The sequence below is a fragment of the Austrofundulus limnaeus genome, unplaced genomic scaffold, assembly GCF_001266775.1.
Source record: "Austrofundulus limnaeus strain Quisiro unplaced genomic scaffold, Austrofundulus_limnaeus-1.0 Scaffold57, whole genome shotgun sequence".
Lineage (NCBI taxonomy): Eukaryota > Metazoa > Chordata > Actinopteri > Cyprinodontiformes > Rivulidae > Austrofundulus > Austrofundulus limnaeus.
The window spans coordinates 1,839,034-1,859,978 of NW_013952459.1; the positions used below are offsets into that span (position 1 = coordinate 1,839,034).

Below are 20,945 nucleotides of genomic sequence, written 5' to 3' on the forward strand. Positions count from 1 at the left end.
ATTTAGCTCCCACTTGTCAAAGGAACGTCTCACTGTATTCATTCAAGTGCAGGACCAAAGCACACACAAACTGTTAGAAGCCCTTTCCTTTGACACAGAGACAGAGCAGCCTCTAGTGGTCAGGTCTATAATTGCACTTTACCACTAAAAATGTAAATATTTCAAAAGTTGAATGGTTACTGAATGATGCACCACTGGTAAAACTTTACAACTTAAAAATGCTTATAACTGCTGACTCATTTCTACAGCAATGATAGTTTGATCTGTGTCTGTTGCTTATGTTGTAAACATGTAGGTCTTTAAACTTAATTAAAACATGTTTAGCTAAATACTAATACTGTCAAAATCAGACATTTTTGTTACTTTGTTTTCTGGGTTTTTTTACTTGCCACCTTAGATAGTGAGATATTACTAGATTATTTTAAATTTAATATACTGTAATAATAATCCAAATTTATTTAAGCCTTTAAAGTTAGGATTCCCTGTAAATTTGCTTTATTGAATTTGATCGAGTCTTCTTTGACTGTAAATGGTTTAAATGCTCAGTTAGCAGGTGGAAGCTTTTGTAACCTTGACACCGAGGTTTCTAGGTAGTGATCTTTTCCTCTGGGAATTAAGGTGTGTGTTCTTGTGTTTACACCAGAATGCAAAGGCAACTTCTAAATGGGGCCAAAAAAGCATTTGGTTAAATTCACACTCTGCTTCCTCTCTCTATTATCGCCCTTTTTCTTATGGCAGCAATAAATATAAAAAACAACTTTGATGCCAAGTTGTGTCTGAACTCACTCTATTGTGTTGTGAGAATAAGATGTTAACATGGCCACTCATTTTAAAGCTCCGTCTGTGACTAATGATGAGACTAAAACTACATCATATCACTTGTTAACACACACTGATAAACAAAACCAGAACCAGCTACAGCTTTGAATTGAATCAGATTCACAATGACACACAAAGGTGCAAAAAACATCTGCTGCACCCACTTATCCTTAGATGATCACAGCTGGCACACAAATGTTTTTCTATAAACTTTTTTTTTTCAAGTCAGTGTATTTTGGGCTGGAAAGAACAAACCAGATAGGTTTACTGCTAGGCCCAATGCTGAGCACACATCAAACAATTGGTGCTGTTTGTCTGCAGACAGAAATCCACAACTGGATGCCAAATATATAAATAGTACAATAGTAATAGTGCTTGTAATGCCTTACAAAATGTGAAAAAAAAAGAAAAGATTAGATTAAGCCAAGAATTAGTCTTAAACATCCACATTAAGGGTAACTTATTACCATTAAGACTCAAAAAATCTTAAAGTGAGAAACAAAATCTGCACTTTTTCCCCTTATATTGAGGATTAAGGTGTTTCTAAATTAAAAAAAAATCCAAATTTGTGAACAAATGCCAACTGTTTGTTTAGCTATAGCAATGTGACTGAAAATAGATGGTTAAGTTAATGGAAGGGCTCTTTGAGACCAAAAAGTCCAAAAAAGTAGATGTATTTACAGTATGCTCAGGTTTGTAGAAAGGTTGTTAAAAAAATCTAAATACGAATAGACTTGGAAAAAGACGTGCATTTCACTCGTTTTTTGAAAAATATAACCAATTACAGAAATTTGTGCAGCTGCTATGAAATGTCGCTTTTCAAGTTTTTCAGACTAAAATTTGTTGTCGTCTCCTGTGATTTCACAGCAGATTTGAACTTATATTTCCATATAAATGTTTGCATTGAGCGAATACAGCATTTCAGGACTGCATTGCTGGAAAACTACCATAAAATTATCTTGCAAATAACTTTTCATGTCGTATTTTATAGTTCACAAAAGTCAGTCAAATGAGATATGTTTATCTTGGAAAAAGTTTGTATTTTGTAGGTTTTCATTCAAATGTAAAAGGTTTTAAACTCAAAGGTTGGAAGCCAGAAGGAAGCTACTGGTCCACTGCCTTTAATGAACACTCTTGGGTACTGAATGAAACATAAGTAAATACCAAAAGTTTTATTTTTTATTTTATTTTATTTTATTTTCCTTTTTATAATATCTGTTCCTCAGCAAATCCACAAACATATGTGTTCTGATGTATGGAGGGTTGTTAAGACTGCTAAGCTTGCATTTGAAGTAAGCTAGTTTGTAAAGTTAATGATTTGGCCAAGTTGGCAGGGCAGATAGAACCAGGAAAATGTGTTTTTTTTTTTTATTTAAAGCAGACAAACATAAATTCTGCTGCTGCGTTTGTTCCCAGATGACTGAAATGTTTTGATTAAGCTCCATTTTCTTTAAGACTTTTGAAAAGCCCGGGCTGCTATTGGTCTTTTAATTGGTCAAGCGATAAATGAACATAGTTATATGCATATGCTTCAGCTATAAGCTGGAGCTTATTATTTCTTTCTGTGTGAGCCAAGCTTGTTTATTTTCAGATAAAATGACTTTTGTATGCATGGTCTTTGTGTTTCCCAGCCTCCCACACCTTTCACTTTAACACAGAAACACTGTAAGAATGCTAGCACAGATTGCAGTAATTACGAGAGAAATAAAATATGAAGAATGACAGAAGGAAAAAGTACTAATGAAACCAAACGTGTTTTTTTTTTTTTTTACAAAAACATACAGTATCCCATAAAAAAGCACTTTATGTGAAACAGGAGAAAACTTTATAACATGCCTTAAGTTTGGGCATGTTTTATTTTGTGTGACTACATGAAATGCCCAGGTGTAATTTAATTAATTATTTAAAGCCACATTTCCTTAATGTCAGTAGTAGTTGTTTGGACCTGGGATTGTGCAGAGATTTATCACTGCAAACCTTAATGAGACTAAGATTCTGTTGATGCAATTTATTATTTCTGTGTTTCCCTGTGTGTAGTACGACTGATGTAAACATGGGTCTATCTGTATTATTTTGTAATCCTGACAGCAGATGCTGTTGTCATTGAGTACCAAGGAATGTGTTTAAATATTTAATTAAGAAAGAAGATGTAAACACATTAACTACAAGCTGTGCTTCGTTTGTGATCTCATTAGGAAATAAGACTTCTACTGCCCTTTATGGCGGAGTGCTTTCCATATAAACCATAACATGGAAAGCAGCAAGCATCTCTTTTATTTATTTTTGTACCGTGGTTGCATGTCTGACATGACAATATAATCAAAAGACGAGCGCAAAGTTTGATGCAGAAAAGTTTATTCTTTAAACAAGAAACAATCCTGAGCTCAGTCCAGACCAGACTAAAATTACGGTTTGTGTGTCTTGTTTTAGGGTGTATTCACACCAGCTCTGTTTAGTCCGCTTTAATCTAGTTTGTTTGCCTGGAAAGTCTGGTTCTTTTGGGGAGGTGTAAACACATAATCTAACACTGATACAGACCAAAAAAAATAAAAAATAAAAACTCTGGTCCGCCTGAAAACGTAGGGATCGGTTCAAATGAAGTGAACTCTGGTGCAGTTCGATTGTGAACGCCAAGCAGACCGGAGACCACTCCAAAAGCAGGAACCGGACTATAACGCAGGGCATTTTGAGTAATAACATTAATATAGTTACTCATATCTTGTAAATACATTGCTGGATGTCCGTGTAAGGTGGACATTACTGCTGTGAAGTTGAATGTGCTCCTTCTCGGTGAACGCTGCCTCATATGGAGCCGTCTCCAACTATTTGTTAGGCACATTTGCCAAAACCAGAAAATAAATCCTACAACCACTAAACTCTGACGTTACTCCATGTTTGTTTACATTTTGTGAAGAAGGAGGTTGTGCTCCATGTTTTCTGAGGTTTTCATGTTGATTCCTTCATTGGTTCTTGGTGCAGCGCCACCACAAGCGGGGTGGGGGGGTGGGGGATCCACAGGTTTTAGTTTGTTTGACAAAGTGCCGTGTGAATGTGAACCGCACCAACTGAAAATTTAAACAAATCTTGCAATTTTGGTCCCCAATTGAACCGAGTCTACCAGACTATCAGGTGTGAATACGACCTTATACACAAAACCTTCTACATACAGTACTACAGAAACTACAGAAAAAAGAAAATTCCTAGTAAAAAAAATAAAATCTCATCTAAACTAGTCTTTTCACTAGTTTCCACCTTGTCAAATGTCCACATACTTTTTTTTACGATTTTTTTTCTTAATCTTTTACATGCAATGTTACTTTTATGAATACTTCAAGGTTGTGTTGATTGCATTCAATGTACTGTTGTCCTGAGGGAAAAGCACATGTGTTTAGTTGTATTGTTTTGGAATACCCTTAAAACTACCTGAAAAATGTTATGCTCTTTTCTCTTGCATTATTCTCCAAATGAAAATGAGCTGCATCATTAATATTTTGCATTTACACACTGCTGCCCCCCTGCTCCCCTCTGCAGGGGTCACCACAAAGAGCAAACTCACATAAGCACATAAGGCTTTTTAAATGTGTTGTGATTTTTGTAATAATGACTCAAAATGGGACTTTTGGTGTCCATAAGCACAAGTAAATTTTGTCTCTTGAAAAGATGTGAGATACGTTGGCAGTTTGGTCTGATTAAAAATAAATAGGAAACTGCTTCTGACTAATTTGTTTGGTCCATAGTTGTATAAAATAAATGTTTTGTGTTGCCAATGAGCGTCACATAAATTAGAACTCATGTAGTAGCTCATGTCAGTAGTTATCAAAATGCCAAAATTGACATGCTGAGGTTGGTAGCATTTATTTGTTTGTTTTTTAGATTCATCAAAGAGAAAAAATGTGTTTTACACGTTCAATCTAAGCATTAAGTGTTAACGTTTGCTTTGCTGTCAAAATTGATTCCATTTTACTTCTGTATCAGCTCCCAAGAAAACTGTTGAGGAACAGATTCTGTTGACTTCAACCTTGTTATTTGAATAGGGAAAGCAAATGGGCTAAAGAAGAGGAACTCCTCTAAGGGTGTCGAGGACAGGCCACATAGATGCTTAAAAATACATAAATCATTTTGGTCCAAGCACCTTTACAGGTTCTTTGAGCCGCAACCTGAATCGGGCCGATTAAGTTTAGTAATCAATATGTTTTCTGTGAGAATAAGCCACGGTAATCTTTTTACAGCACCTTTCCTCACACTCGTTCCTCTCATCCTCTGCCTTTGCAGCCTTGGCTCTAACCAAAGGGCTGTGATTGCTTCTAGAAGGCTTTGTGAAAAATGGATAAAAGATTGATGCCATGAATAGTGAAACTACCCCCATCCCACCCTCTTGACTTTCTATGGCGTGAGGACTAAACCGTAAAACCTGGTCTCATGAAAGTGGATTAGCAGAAATGGGTTACAACTCCTCGCCTTCTCTCAGAATGCAGCCCAGTAGTCTGCTGCTGGGTGAAAGACGAGTGCACGTCGAGCACAGCCAACTCTGACACACCCAGGACAATCCCTCACACTCATTAATAGGGTCAGATTAGAACCATCAGTCAACTGAATGTGTATATTTTTGGATAGTGTGGGGAAGCTGAAAATGAAACCTGCACAGACAAAATTATAAATGATAGATTTCGATTATCTACTATTTTGGGGACTGATAATGAACTCTCTAATTCTGTCATTTATAAATGAAACACATAACAAGAAATTAAACATTTTCTGTATTTTACACATTTCTTTATTAACTCAATGAGAAAATATCAAAAACACCTCATCGTTTCGAAAAAGAAATCTCCAAATCCCGTTTTTTCAATGATATTGGAGACCAGAAACTGAACCATAGACTAGAACATGTCTGAACTGCAAATGCCAATGGCTGTTGTTTCCATGGAGTTCAGAATATGTGGCTGCTGCACTGACTGAAAAATGTAACATTCATATTTATTTAAAAGTAAAGGTCGTTTCTGTCTTAGTTATATAATTTTTTTCTACCTTAGGGATAACAACTTCATTAAGGACTTTCCTCAGCTAGCTGACGGTCTCATGGTCATCCCTTTACCAGTGGAGGAACAGTGTCGAGGGATCTTGTCAGAACCATTACCCAACCTGCAGCTCCTATCAGGTCAGAACATTTAAGGAACTTTTGGACATGTTTCCTTTCCCTGTTATGAGTTCTTTTAAATGACTGTAAAATTTATTTGACTTTATTGGCCACAAAATTGATGGATTTCTATTAGTCAGTCACAGTTGATGGCTTGACGATGGGCTCATAAGAAAATATGGTACTTGTTTTAATGTCATTTTATTCAGATGAGTATTAACGTAGTGTAATATGTATTTGGCATTAACATTTCTGCCATAGCAGATGGTAAACTTGTGACAGTGTTTTGTTAAAATTGATTTAGTTATTTTTATTTTTTTTTTTTTTACATTTTAAGTTGTATTTATGTGTTATTCTGGACTTACACCACTGCACACCATACCCACTGATGTGAAGGGCAGCAGCAAAGGTCCTATTAATATCGACCCAAACTGGTTTTATACATTTATCTGGCATTTTGTTTTTTGGATTGTGTAACCATGAAGGAAAAAAGTAAAGTTTCTTAAATGTTACCAGACTTCATCATCTTTTTATCAAGTTATACTTTTAGTTTTAACTGTTCCACTCAACAAACAACAAACTCAATCAGACCTGTTTCAAAATCCTTACTTTCACCTCTGCTCCTTTATCTCTCCATTAGCTAAATTGCCATTTGTTCCACATTGACCCTAGAGATTTTTTTCCAGGCGTCTCCTTTCAACCACACACAAACGTTGACTGAAATAAAATCCCACCCCAACACCCCTACTCCCCTTTGCATGAATGTCTCAGGTGTAAAAGATCAAGGTTCCTGTAAGCAAATTATTTATTTGTTTTCCCTTGCTCTTCACTTCTGCGGCTCTCGTTTTAAACTGGTGTCAAAGTTCGGTAATTGAATTGCGCAGAGAGCCAAGATTGCTCGCACTTCTAATGTCAGCAATCCAATTGGAGTTCAAGCAGCGCTATATATCACCATTGATCTGGGAGCAGCTGGACTACGGGCTGTGATGATAAATGATGCCAAGGCAATAATGGCTGTGCAATAAACCGTAATGATGAAAATGAAATGATGGATTTTATTTACCTTTCTTATTTATTACGAATTTCTGCTTCTGTGCTACTCAGACCTTGTAAGCTGTTCAAAGTAGATGTACTTGTTTTTGTCTGAGATTTGTACCTGTTGCTTTTACTTTATCCTGCCTTTGTTAGGTGATGCCCAGTTCAGTGAAGCAGTAGGCTACCCCATGGTCCAACAGTGGAGAGTTCGCAGCAATCTGTACAAAGTTAAACTCAGCTCTATCACCTTATCCACAGGTAGAATGGAAATGAAAAAAAAAGAGTTTTCATTGATTTATCTGAAGATCTACATTGATTATAACGTAAATAAATGTGATATTTTCATATAACCACAGTAACTGAATTCATAGATTATGACACTTGTACTATTTAAGACACCTTAAATGAGACGTCGGTTCAAAATTTGTCCTCCACATCCTTCCAGACATATATTTAATTATTTTTTCATCCCATTGTTGACTTGATAGACTTCTCTAAGGTGCTGAAAACGCTGTCAGGAGAGAGCACCCGTGAGGAGCTCCTGGCTTTTCTCCAGGAATACGGCAGCCATTATGTGTCTGAGGCTCTGTATGGCTCAGAGCTCAGCTGCAGCATCTACTTCCCCAGCAAGAAGGCCCAGCAGCAGCTCTGGCTGCAGTACCAGAAAGGTGAGTTTTGCCTAAACACTACAAGAAAGGTTCAAATTGCATGTGTGCTGAGTTTATGGGTAGGTGTACAGCACGCTGAGCAGCAGACACAATTTCATCCATGTTGAGTCTAAACATAACGCCCCATGTAGACCTTTGGCTGTGTGTCAAAATAAGACAAAACCATCAATCTCCATTCATTTGGGAGCTGAAAAGGGAGATAATAGTGGTAAATGAGCAGACATAATTCAATATATTTGTTTCCTGCCATCAAGTAAAAGCATTAAACAGGATTCAGCTTCATTTAACCCATCATGAAAACATGACATGAAGCTACAAAGGCTTTGCTGACAAGATGCCTCTAGGATAGCATAAGGAACTCATATTTATATTACTAAAAGAAAAGTGGAAACTGACATAAATCATTACTTCCAACCAGAACTGCCACACTCAGACAGTTCATGTACTTAGTCTATTCTGGAAGAAATCCATCTGTGTGTCTGCGTGAGTAAGTTTGAACTTTAGCCCTTGAGCGGTTTAACTATTCTGGCCAAATTTATCTTAATCTAGTGCATTTAACATCTAGGTGCTCTGATGCCTTTCATACTTTCATTTTTAGAACACATTTAGCTCAGACATCTGTGTAGTTTAGATTTTTTTCAGTATTTGTCTAAACCAGGAAATACTCAGTGGGCTAACATGTTACCGTTATTGGTTTTATTAACACAATCATATCTGTACACATTTGTTTTAATTGAAAACTAAAACAATGAAGCCAGAAAAAGGAAAGTTACAGATAATGATCCCAAATCCACAACAAAATAAAAATGGTTCTTGCTGCAGAAGCTCAAACTTTCTTTCAGGTTTTATACATTTGTTTAAACTTGCAAAATAAATTGTAATAAGATTCTTACACTTGTTACAGCAGAGCATACATCTTCCTGGATATTATTTTTTCTGCATTTAAGGCAAGGATTGAGTAGTGCACACAACAAAACTGAAAAATTACATTTTTTCAATGAGTTCTGAAAAATTGTAAAAGTTACTTCCTGTAGCTGATTGAAACATCCTTATTTTACTCCACAAAATGTTCACCTTAGCTGTCTGCTGGTAGCCATTTCACCTATAGTCACAGTGCCACATATTTATTGTTTATTTAACCCTTTGAGATCACAAATCTCTTTTTCAAGAGAGGCCAGGTCCTCAAAGCAGCCTAACATGCATATTTTTGGACTGTGGGAGTAAACCAGAGTAAATCTGTGAAAACAAGAAATCATGCAAACTCCACACAAAAAGAGCCCAGACCCAAACCAGGGTTCAAACCCAGGACATGCTTGCTGTGAGGCAACAAAGCTAACTACTAAGATGTTGCTTGTATTAGGGATGAGTAAGGACTAGGTTAAAATTGAGCGTTTATTTCCAAACTAACACTAAACACTTAAGTTTATACGGATTTCACATCTGAAAGAATGATTGATAGTCTGAGACCTTGAAATAGCCACTCGCATTATTTTGAAGGTTATGTAGTTGTACTGAAATCTTTAAGTCTTCAGGCACACACCTTTAAGATCTGATTTTCTGGGCAACAAAATTTGTACTTTTATATTGTGCTGCATCAATCATCCAAACATTGTCAGTTCTAGTAAACTTCAACTTAAACAGAAAAAAAAAATATATATATATAAAACCTTTAAGAAGATGAATACTTTGCTACTGTCACCAATGCCTGAGGAAGTGAAACATTATTTGTATTTGCAAATACCCACAACATATGTAATATGTTAACTATGCATAAATAAGTTTACTTTGAAGTGTTAGCAACTGTGTGAAGAAACACTGCTACACATAATTATATTTTTGGGTTCATACATGTTTATTGCACTCAGGTTATCAACAACACAAACATGAACTTTGAGTACAGGGAAATGGCTTATTGTATTGAACACATTAAAAAAAAACACAGTTTCCAAAGAACTTTACTTGAAGGACACTGGAGTTTGGTTCAATAATTTAAATGCACCTGAACAAACCAGTGGTATAAAATAAAAACTCTATGCAGGAAGTGTTCAATGAATTACAGTTGATTCACTCAAAAACTCACCACACAGACACAAGGACACTTGACTTTACTTGAAGTTTATGCATGTTTTCTTTGATATTCTTTGAATATTCTCTTTTGAGTACTACTTCTAGTGATCACTAAAGAAATGATTTTTATTACGGTAAGGATGACATGCACTTAAAGCAGGACTAAATAAATAATGTAATTTCAGGATAATGTTGGGACAAACTAAACCTGATACATAAAACTGTATCACACCACCCCCCATTTTATTTATTTATTTTTCCTTTTTTTCCATTTTATTATTAAATATGTATATTTTAGGTTGGTTTACACTATACACACATATATGTATGTGTGTGGACAGGTTTTTCCTACAACGTGGGGACAATTCCCCTCAAAAAGCAGCCTTGTGTGGACCGAAGTGACTCGTGGGTCCAAATGCAAATTGGGGTGGGGGTGGGGGGTGGGTAGGTTTAGGACCAAGGTTTAGGTTAGTTTTAGGGTCAGGTAAGTACCTGTGAGGTTACTTTTAGGGTAAATGGTCAGGGTTAGGCTATAAAGTCTAAAAAAATGAATGGAAGTCAATGGAAGGTCCCCATAGGGTTCAAGAACAAATGTGTGTGTGTGTGTGTGTGTGTGTGTGTGTGTGTGTGTGTGTGTGTGTGTGTGTGTAAAAAACTACAGTTGAATATCAGCAGTACAAAATGAATTTATTTTAATAGCTGTGAATAAATTTGTATGCAATATGCTCAGATGAACAAGCCTAGAATGGAAGACTGTTTTCACAGACATAATGTGACGTGATCTTCAATCTTCATTTCAGCCACTGATGAAGTAATTATATTGTGCCTCTTTGCAATGCAAAATCCCAAATATTGCATTGATATTTTTAAGAAAATATTGACAGAACTGTTTTACTGAACAATGACATAAACACACGAAGACCAACGTGTGCGACTTGCTTGGTTCTCTGTTGCAGTTAAACACTGGTTTTGTGTAATGCTCCAGTTTTCTCTTGTTATCGTTGCAGTGTTCCTAACACTCAGGTCAGCATTCTGCAGCATGGGGACACAATGTCATAGAGCTCCTTGCCTAGAACAGTTTGTAAACATTAACTCGGTGTACATAGCCAACACACCGAGGTGAGTTATTATGTTAATTCAGATAAAATCAGGGATTCTTGTAACAAATCAAACCAGTAAAAATATGTGAGCTCAACTAAAATTTAAGCTCCAAATTCTGCTGTTTTCTCCAGTAGCATATCACTCTAAATGTTCTTGTCAGTTCAGTAATTTGAAGAATATAAGCATGTCTTTAAAATAAAATTATCAACGATGCTTTTTGTATGAGATGCAACAACAATGCACCCCAGCAGGAAGTGAAACAGTTTTTATGGCACTGAAAATATAAATTTGAACTTAAGTTACTTCCAGTTTCCAAGTATGTCCTCCAGCTGCAGTCTAACACTGAATGCAGTCTGTGTGATGGAAGTCATTAATCTATCCTCCTTCTGGAAGAGCAAAACATAACAAAATTTTGGATCATTTTACAATACAGCTGAACATAAATTGTCAAGAAACATAGATTTATCGGAAATGTTAAAACTTGTATTTGTTTGTAAAGGATATATTCTTTACAAAATGCACAAGTAAAGACTGCTGTGATAAATTGCAAGCTTGTTGATCATACAGACAACAAACCAAAGAGAATGAAGTCTGAAACTAAAGTGGAGAAATAAAAAAGGGAGGTAGACATTAAAGTAGGTCAAACAGTTGTAAAGACCATCGGTAATGGTGTTACTCAAGCTAAACGTTTGTTTTAGATTGTTTTATTTGTATTTTTTTTCCACATTGTGGCAATAAGCTTTCAGTAGAGTTGATTTAAAAGAAACATATATTTGAACACATTATCAAATAAAAATAAAATACCACTTAAGTGGTATAAACCAAACTACACTAAAAGAAAATCTATTTAGGAATATAAATATAAATCCCATAAACCCCTTTAAATAGTCACTTGTTTCTTCCCTAACACATCAGGTTACAATATAGCATTTCAATATTCTTGTCTTTGTTAGTTTATATTCTACATTTAATGTCTCCTGACCATTACAGAAGGCTAATTAATGAAAACTGGTTGTTTCCTGACATTAGTTACATGTTAAGTAAACTTTAAAGCCACCAGCCATATTCAGCAGCATTAATGTTAGTGTGCTACTGAAACCCAATGAGTGGGGCACAGTGATGTGTCAAGAATAAAGTGCTTCAAAGGCCAAACACCTTGCATTGTTTTATTTCAAATGCAAATGTAGGTTTATTTTCAGCCCCTCTTCCAAATTTTATCTGGTGCAAAGCGGAGACGAATTAGGGTAAGTCGCACATCACACACGCACTAAAGCTAAAAGAGGAATACAACAGCCAATAACAGAAGAATGGATATCATGTCTGCTTTGTGCTTCATACGCTTTGACAGCAATGGCTTCTTTTGTTTGGTCTAAAGGGGCAGCTTGCTTAGGAAAAATGATCTTAAATGTAACGCAATAAAAACCAGGGTGAGAACTGTCTATGATTTAGCTACTCTAAAGTGACAACAGTAAAGTCTTCCTTTCTCCAAAACTTTCACACAGATCAACCTAAACACACCTAATGAACTTCAAAGGTTCACTGGACATAAGACAGGACAGTACGTCTAGGAAGTGGAAGAATGCCTCTTGTGAATGTAGGTGTACACTTTGACACAGTGGTCCCAACAATCCAGCACCAGTAACTGTCCTTTCTGAGTGGCGACCACTCCTACAGGGCAGGTTAGGCCTTCTTGGATTAAAATATTAAATCCACCTTCTTTGGGAAACTGGAGGATTTCTTTCCTACCGCTGTCTGTAACTAGCAGGTCTCCATTAAAATCCACACACATGCCAGTGATGCAGCGGAAGTCTTCCGTCTCTGAGAAGAAATGGCTGAACTGTTTGCCAAGCTGGCCGTCAGTGCCCACTGAACCAATGGAGAAGCCACCCTCCAGGTGGGCCTCATTCTGTTGCTTTTCAAAGTTAAGAGCCAGGCCCTGGGTGAAATACACAGTTCCTGCTGCATCGCATGTTACAAACTTTGGTCGTACAGCGGAGCACAATCGGTTGTAGCTGACAATGCCCACATTGCGATCCACTGCAAGACACCACAGCTTGCCCCCTTCCACATCCGACACTACAAACTGGCCTGACGGCATGGCTGTAATTCCCCAGGGTTTAATTAGCTGGTTTTTGTGGCAAGCTACATAGTGTCCATCCATGGTGTAGACTTTAACTGAATTATCATAGTTGTCAGTCACACCAATCAGGCCTTGTGGAGTCACAGCAACTGATAAAGGGATTAAGTTAGGCAGGTCAGCCCCAAAGAAGCTAAGGACAAAGTTGTCAATGCTGGCATTGCGTCGGATTTCACGTGGGAGACCTTTACGATTAAATATCTGGACACGGCAGTTTCCACGATCAGCTACCAGTAACTCACCTTGATGTGTTACACAGATGCTGACTGGTAAATTAAACATGCCAGGAAGTGCACCCTTACAGCCCATCTTCTTCACAAATTGGCAGACTGGTGGCCCTGAACTTGCCCCAGCAGTTGATTCACATCCTGCATCCAAAGACTTTGATTTAAAACTGCCTGGTGACCCGCATGCAGCGTCCTCTAATGCTGAAACCATGTCAATGTCTCTGTAAAGATCGTCTGAAACTCTCACAGCACCTCCTGTAGCACCTCCTGGCCCTGCTACACCCACTGAATCACCCTTAAATGTATTTTCTAACCCCACCTTCTCATCCTCTGTGTTGACAGTGTAAGTGTTTGTTGTCAAATGGCCCACTTCTAAAGGTTTAGAGTGTTCCATTCTGACCAGCGCTGGCTCTTGCAATTGAAATTGTGTAGACAAACTGCTCCTCAAATCCAGCTCTTCATCATCACTTCCTGCACCATCATCTTTTAGCAAGGCAATATCACTTTGCCTTACTCGCACAGTCAGGTAGTCGCAGCGCGACACCACTTTTACTTCCGCAAGATTAAGAAGGTAGGTCTGCTCCTCTAGGACCTGTGCATTCAGTTTTTCCACTTCTCCCAAAGAGGCTGCAAAAATCTTTCTAGATCTGCTGAGCTCCTCTTGAAGCTGTAGCTCAGCTGCAGTGTACTCCTGTTGAACCGCACGGTACTTTTGTCTCAAGGACTTGGAAATGTTTTCAATTGCTGTCTTTTTCTTCTGAATTTCTCCCATGACATCACGGAGAGTACCCAGTTTGCCACCCAGTTCTTTACGCCGCTGCTCAGCTGCCACCTTAATCGGCTGAACCAAATGCCCTTGCTGCAGATGGCCCTCCCCCTTACAGACTTCACAGAGAACCGTGGAACAATCGTGACAGTACTGTCTTGGTAGGCGATTGCAGCAGGACTTGCACATTAGCGCAGCAGTGGCAGCACTGCAGGACAAAGTGCAATCTATAATCTTGAGCACAGTGAGATTATCTGCCAGCTGAGAGATGCTGCTCATTCGAGATACCTTACTGCAGAAGGGGCAGCGGACACCGTTGATAGTATTTGCCAACAGTTTCTCTAGACAGAGTCGACACACCGTGTGGCCACACTGCAGGAGTTTGGGTCTCAGTTGCTCATGATTGTAGGTCTCCAAACAGATGGGGCATTCAAGGACCTCCCTCATTAGATCTGGGTCCAGTGGGGAGCATGATGCAGCCATGATGTCCTTTTCCTTTGGTGAGGAGAAGAAGATAAAGTTATCATTTTCTCTGTGGCTATTCTGTAACAAGTACTTGGCATTGTAAAATATGTCTTAACTACAAAGTACAGATAAGAATGAAAGAATAATAATAATGTACAGTTTGTTCAGTTTTAAACTCAAAAGTATTACATTGTTTAAATGGTCAAGCATTAAAATATAGTTTAATAAAGCTATTTAAGCATTACCAAAAACATATTTGAAGTATCAGATGATATAATGTATATATAAAGCAATATGTTTACCTAAATTACTGCTGACATAGTGTTTTGTAAAAGCAGGGGAATTATAATACCACTTTTTAGTTTGTAAAGCAAACAAAACTGTCACAAGTCAGCTAATAATCCAAAAACGCAGCTACAAATTTTAGGCTGACTGACTCATCAAAACAATGGTTGTATTCATCATTATATTTTAAAGGCAGCCAGTTTTGTAGAAACTAAAGCAATATAGTAAAGTCAATAACATGTACAAAAATATCATATTATACATAACTAAAGAAAGATACTATAATAAAAGCTTTACAACAGCTAAAATCTAATTTTAGTAGATTTTTGTTTACAGTTTATTTCCAGAGTTGTTATTCCCAGCATGGTCTACTGGAGGAAGAGGAGATTGGTGCAAAAATGTTACAAAACTGAAAATAACAACTGGTATAATTGTTGGAGAATAATAAAACAGGCGAAATGATGAATCCGATTCGGCTAATTTGTAAGCTAATATTAGGATATGCAACGATGCAAACATGATAGGTTTAGTAACATCCCATCCATGTTTTACTGTTGGCCTAACAAATGGCTGACATTACCGTCCTGATTTCCAAAGGACAAGTAAATAAAAAAAAAAAAAAAGCCGCTTCACAGGACAACAAATGTGTTGACATCGGGTGTGTTGGTGGTTCAACGCGACGCGACAGTCAGTCTTTTAACAACCTCACAGGTAGATAATGAAGCCGTGAACGAAATGCTCGGCAGACAGCACATTACTATTCAGTTCTGTGAGTATTTCGGCTCTTTAACCTTACCTTTCCTTCAGCGTTCGCTGGCTGAGAATACACAGCGGGTGTGCAGACTTTCAGCTACAGCTGCTGAAAGTGAAGACCTGCAGTGTTGACGAGTGCCCTACGCAGAGTCGTGAGTTACGGAGGCACGTAGCGTCACGTAACGTTCTTATTCTGCTGCTTATATTCGGGGTTGTAACCAACCTTAACATGCATTACCGCCACCTAATGGACTTGGATCTTGAACCGTAGAAAAACTAAAGAAATCAAATAATATAATATATATGTATATGTGTATGTGTGTATATGTATACATAATATATATCAAATAATAATAAACTTGTCTTAAAAATAAAACAGTGAACAACATTTAACAAACAAATTATTTAAAATAGTCAGTGTATTATTAGCTGCATTCTAGATGGTCTATCTATTACAATTTTGCAGTATTCAGACTATAGTTATTGGTTTATAAATTGTATGGTAATGGTAATCTTTACATTTACCTTACATGCCTTTTTTATTTCTCTGTAGCTGAGGTATAAGCAGCCTTCCATGAGGTATGCTGCCTTTCTAGATTTTATATTTTGAAAAGCTGGGAAAATTGTCAGAAACTATTACATTGTCATGTATGTGTCCATGTAGTGCTAAAATTATTTCTATAAGTTCTTTAATGTAAAGTTCTAAAATGATTAAGCAACCGCCTCAGCTTGCTGCATGCATTTTACTCAACTATAAGCATAATTTGAACGATGTCTAAAATTCATCAACACTAAGGGCAAGCAGATTAGGCAATATTTAGGCCTACAGAGCTGACTGCATACTATTTAACTTAATTAGTCAAAATGTATCTGAGAAAGTTGATCAGTAGCATCCACCCTATACATCAACAAAGGCCAGTAATTACAGAGGACAGCCACTAGATGTCAGGATAGGTCTCCTATAGTTTGTGCAGTGTCACTTCAGACACAGTTATATGTTTCTGTAGACCAGGAACATCTAGGATTACTTACTGTCTTTTTGAGGACAAAGAAGATTGAATCGTGCAATCCACATAACTGTCTAGTGCAGAGATCTTCAACCTTTATAGTGAAAACAGTCATATCTGCTCATTATCTCACTAAATACAATTTTTTCAGAGCCAAAAAATGTTCTAGAAATTTGGAAAAAAAGAACATAAGGTCATTGAGTGTTATATAAATAATATATTGTTAAGATATTATGAAGTTGAAAATTCTTAATAAATTGTTCAAATAATTGAACTTTATAGTAGAATAATATATTATAGAGATTGTTCGATACTTATATTTAATAAAATAATTAATTTTAGGAAAGGTATGTATCATTTTTAATTTAAATATATATGAAGTTTTAATTAAAGGGAACATTTTACTTAATGATTTGCCATATTTTTGCTAAAATCCTTTTTTATTTACTCATTTTATCCTAATTTGTAATGGGCTGTTTTTTCCTCTTAATAACTTTTTTCCCAAATATACTAAAAAATGTTTCATTTCTTTTTTTTCTGCCCATTCATGTTGGAGTTTTTTGCAGGTGCTTCAGCTTCCACCTACAAGATTCTAATTCTAACAATTCTAATTTCATTTTAGGTGTGAGTTTGTGGGTTCATGGTTGGTGTAGGGCTGGGCAATATTGGCAAAAAAATAATCTCGATTAATTGTGGTATTTAACCGATAACGATTAATTTGATAATTAATCCCCTGGAGTCCCTGGACACCCTAATGTCCTAGTCACATGACCAATTTAGCGGGAAAGATTTGCTCTTTGTAAAAATCTGTTCCAAATTGTGTCAAAATTACAGACTTCAGGCTATACATCTAATTTTAAATTGTGTTGATAGATAAATAAATTACAAAACTTTTTTTAAAATGTTTGTCATATTTGAAGCGGAGAGGAGCACTGAGCGGACTCTGCATGGTGACATTAATCGTATTAATCGTCAAGTGCCAAAAAATAATCAGTTAATGTTTTTCTGACGATTAATTGCACACGCATACTGCATATACTTACATCTCTCGCTCATTAACTGCCGGTGATTTCTCCAGCCACTTTATAATCCTGAAAAGACAAAACAGAAACAGTAAATGAGTGAGAGAGAAGACATGTCCATCTTTTCTTCTTTTGTTTATCCAAGTGTAGGCTGAGCTGAGACTCCATAAAAGTTTTCCTCTTCTAGCTTCCTCCTTCAAGGGGACACTGAGATGTTCTTAAGCCACGAGATGCAATCTGTCCTCTGAGTCCTAAAGGCCTCCTCAATCTGAGAGATACCTAAAATACATTTAAACTGCATTCACTACAGGTATTTAAACCACCTGGCCACATGGACTGACTGGTAGATTTGTAGCTTTACCTCTGTTCTTTCTGCACCACAACGGACCAGTATAGCATCTGCCTCTCTGGAATTGTTGCCCCATTTCACCTCTTAACCTCCCACTCCAGCCTGCTCTGACTTGTTAACAGGACCCTGAAATATAATTTAAGGGCTGCGCTACAGTCCTGGCATGACTGGTTCTGGTAAAGGCATAAACCTGGCTCAGATCGGAGCTCTGTTGTTGATTGAGGCATAGACTTTGGCAGGCATTAGGTCTGTGTCTGTAACTGTGGCACAGGAACTGACATGGAAGCCTTCCTTCACTTGGAGTCTCTGTTTTGTATACCAGAAAGCAATGAGGTAGGAGAGGCCAGGAAGGCTTTGAGGGCTGCAGATTAGTGAATTACTTCCCACATTTTATCATGCGCTTGCTCCACCTCATCCAGCAGCCCCACTGTCCCAGGTGACTCAATAATCCTTGTGAACAAACTCTGTATTTAAGTCTTCATCAGCTCACAAATTTTACCCGAGTCCAGAGGGTACAGCCAAACAGTATTATTGAAAGTCTTTACTGCCACATGTACCTCCATAAACTCCCCGGGAGCTAATAAATCTGCTGGCTTTGGCTGGTCAGATCTTTTTTTCTCAAAGGGTGGTGAGGAAAAAAAGACCCAAATTCAGGCTGACAGTCAGGAGCCAGGAAGGTGAGGTATCAAATAAACTTTTATTCAAATAAAACAAACCGAAGGCGCTCTGAGGCAGGAATTCAGAAGCAAGGGTTCAGTGCGGAATAAAACAGAAACTAGATTTGACATGGTGATGAACTGTGCGAGAGGAAACAACAGCATATTTCTCTCATAGCAAACAAAAGGAACTAGGATGTGTTTATGCTCGGCAAGGATAATAACTGATACAAAGCAGGTGAAATAATATACAAATTCAAACCAGGTGTGGAGTGAGAGCTGAAAGCAAAACAAGGGAACAGGCTCTGGAAATATAAAAAAGATACAAAATGGGAAACTTAAACGAAAATTTAAAAAAAGTCGAATGAACATAAAATGATCTTAACAAAACACCAATGTGAAATAGAAGATGACATAAAACCAAAACACTAAGCAAAATGATATAGTTGTAACTCAAAAATGAAATTGATGTAGAAATTAAATTTAAATCCATAAAACAGGACACAGCTGAAGACTTGGTCAAGTTATGTGGCACTTTATTTGTGAATAAAGGTATCTTTAACACAAAGCAAGCTAAAAATTAAAGACAATAGGTTTGAAGTAAACTATGTTTACAGATGATTGGTTTTGGTGTTTTTTTAATTATTAATATTTTCATCCTCTCCCCTCATTTCCCTCTTCCTCTTCTGCTTAACCTTCCAGAGGCGACTGAACAGGGAGTTGGTGTCGGAGGGCGACGGGAGCTAAAGTCAGTTCCTTTCATCAGCTACTTGTTGGCTCTGCAGAAAAGCCAGCTGTTAGCCGACGACATCGTGAACGGAGTGGAGATCCGCTGCAAGGAAAACGGAAGCTGTCCTTCTGGCTGCCACCTGTGCCATCACCAGAGCACGGCGGGAGGAGGGGCGGGCAGAGGCCGCAGCGGTAACAACCGGAGCGGAGAGCAGCCCTCCCCCATCCCCGCCCTGCTTGAAGTCAGCCGGGTCGTGCCCCTTTACAACCTGATCCAAGACAACGTCACCAAAGAGGTGAGAAAGTGGGAATCGAAGTGTGTGTCTAAGTGTGCAAATGTACGCTTGCAGATGCAAATAAACAAATAAAAACTAACCCAAAATCCAGGATATCTTATTTTATTATTATATTTATTTATTTATTCAAGCACAAATAGTTATAAAGGTCGGAAATTAAATCTGAAATCTATTTCACTTTTAGTGAGCTGACGTGTCGTGTTTGATGTGTGTGTGCTGTGGTGGTGGTGGTGTGTGTGCGGGGGGGGATTCTATGAATTTTGCAACTAAACGTTGGTCTAGGAAAACAAAAAAATGCTGAGCCACTAACCCAATCTTGTTTTATGTCTTATCAAAAGGTGTCCGTTGACTGTTTAGCATGTTTTGCTTAATATGCAGTCTCATGCCACAAGATGATGTCGTAATCCTTTCCAACTGTACTATTTTTTTGTGCTGTGAAGCATTCATCTGCTGCTTTAACAATTCACCTCTAGATGGCACAAGTTGGTTGGCTTTGACTAAAGGAAATGAGTACAGTAATTCAGAAGGCATAAAAAGGATGACATCATGGTTTTCTCCTGTGAGGAACTCAGTGTGTATATGACTGGGTATGTGGGGGGGGGGGGGCAATAAATGTATTGCGTATATTTACTGTATAAATATATACAGTATATAGGGGGGGAATAACACAAGAGTAGATCCACCTAGAGCTGACACTAAGCAATATTAGAAGTATGTGTGAAAAGGAGGTGTCACACAATGATAATGCCCCATGCTATAAAAACGCAAATTCGAACATAGCAATTTCCCAGAACGAAAACCACTATTTAACACAGTGGCAGACATCCAAGACAGAGTCTCAGGTACGAAGAGCTGGACTGGACCAGGGCCTGACATGATCGACGTCTACTGGCTAAAGAAACTGACTGCTTTCCATCACAACTGAATGAGCTCAATGCTGATCTTGAAAGACCCCAGAAAGGGGCAGTTTCATTCAACTTCATGGCAAAATATACCTCTGAACAACATAGTATCACCTGAGTAATATCTATGTCAGGCACAGAGGAGACTTAGCACCTAAACTAGAGGATCCAAGCACCAGCTACTGTTGGAAAGACCAGTAGCTCCAGACTGTGAGATCAGCATGCACTTGTGTACATGCATCTCTGTTTAAACAAACCTGCTCAGCTAAATACAATACAGCCTAATGGCACCATACTGTGTTTGTGATTCATTCTGAATGAGACTTTTTTTCCTTTCAGTGAAAGTTAATCATATCAAATTTGTTTTCCAGAAGCTAATTTCAGAAGAGGTTCTGGCTTCATTTGACATTTAGTTGACGACATTTTGCCTGATTTTTTGTTTGTCTTCTAACCGAACGTCTGGCGTATCTGTTATCTCCTTGTGTCGAATGTTAACGCAGTGACGCACGCCCAACACTTATACA

General features: G+C 37.6%; 2 protein-coding genes across 3 annotated transcripts in view; one reads left to right on the forward strand and one right to left on the reverse strand.

Moving 5' to 3' along the window:
* astn2 (astrotactin 2) overlaps positions 1 to 20,945 on the forward strand; it is a 259,339-nt gene that overhangs the window by 190,868 nt on the left and 47,526 nt on the right. The window contains exons 14-17 of the mRNA XM_014009306.1: positions 5,853 to 5,977; positions 7,145 to 7,249; positions 7,480 to 7,659; positions 19,197 to 19,519. Of these exons, the coding sequence (XP_013864760.1) occupies positions 5,853 to 5,977; positions 7,145 to 7,249; positions 7,480 to 7,659; positions 19,197 to 19,519 (733 nt within the window). The remainder of the gene's footprint in view (positions 1 to 5,852; positions 5,978 to 7,144; positions 7,250 to 7,479; positions 7,660 to 19,196; positions 19,520 to 20,945) is intronic.
* Positions 10,402 to 15,636, reverse strand: trim32 (tripartite motif containing 32). 2 transcript variants are annotated; one of them, XM_014009387.1, is made up of 2 exons: positions 15,504 to 15,636; positions 10,402 to 14,452 (listed from the first exon to the last, which is right to left on the reverse strand). In XM_014009387.1, exon 2 carries the CDS (start codon positions 14,438 to 14,440, stop codon positions 12,392 to 12,394), a length of 2,049 nt encoding a protein of 682 aa, XP_013864841.1. In that variant the 5' UTR covers positions 14,441 to 14,452; positions 15,504 to 15,636; the 3' UTR covers positions 10,402 to 12,391. The 2 variants fall into 2 exon arrangements, with proteins under 2 accessions (XP_013864841.1, XP_013864842.1); XM_014009388.1 differs by lacking the exon at positions 15,504 to 15,636 and having other exon boundaries at positions 10,402 to 14,165; positions 14,246 to 14,336.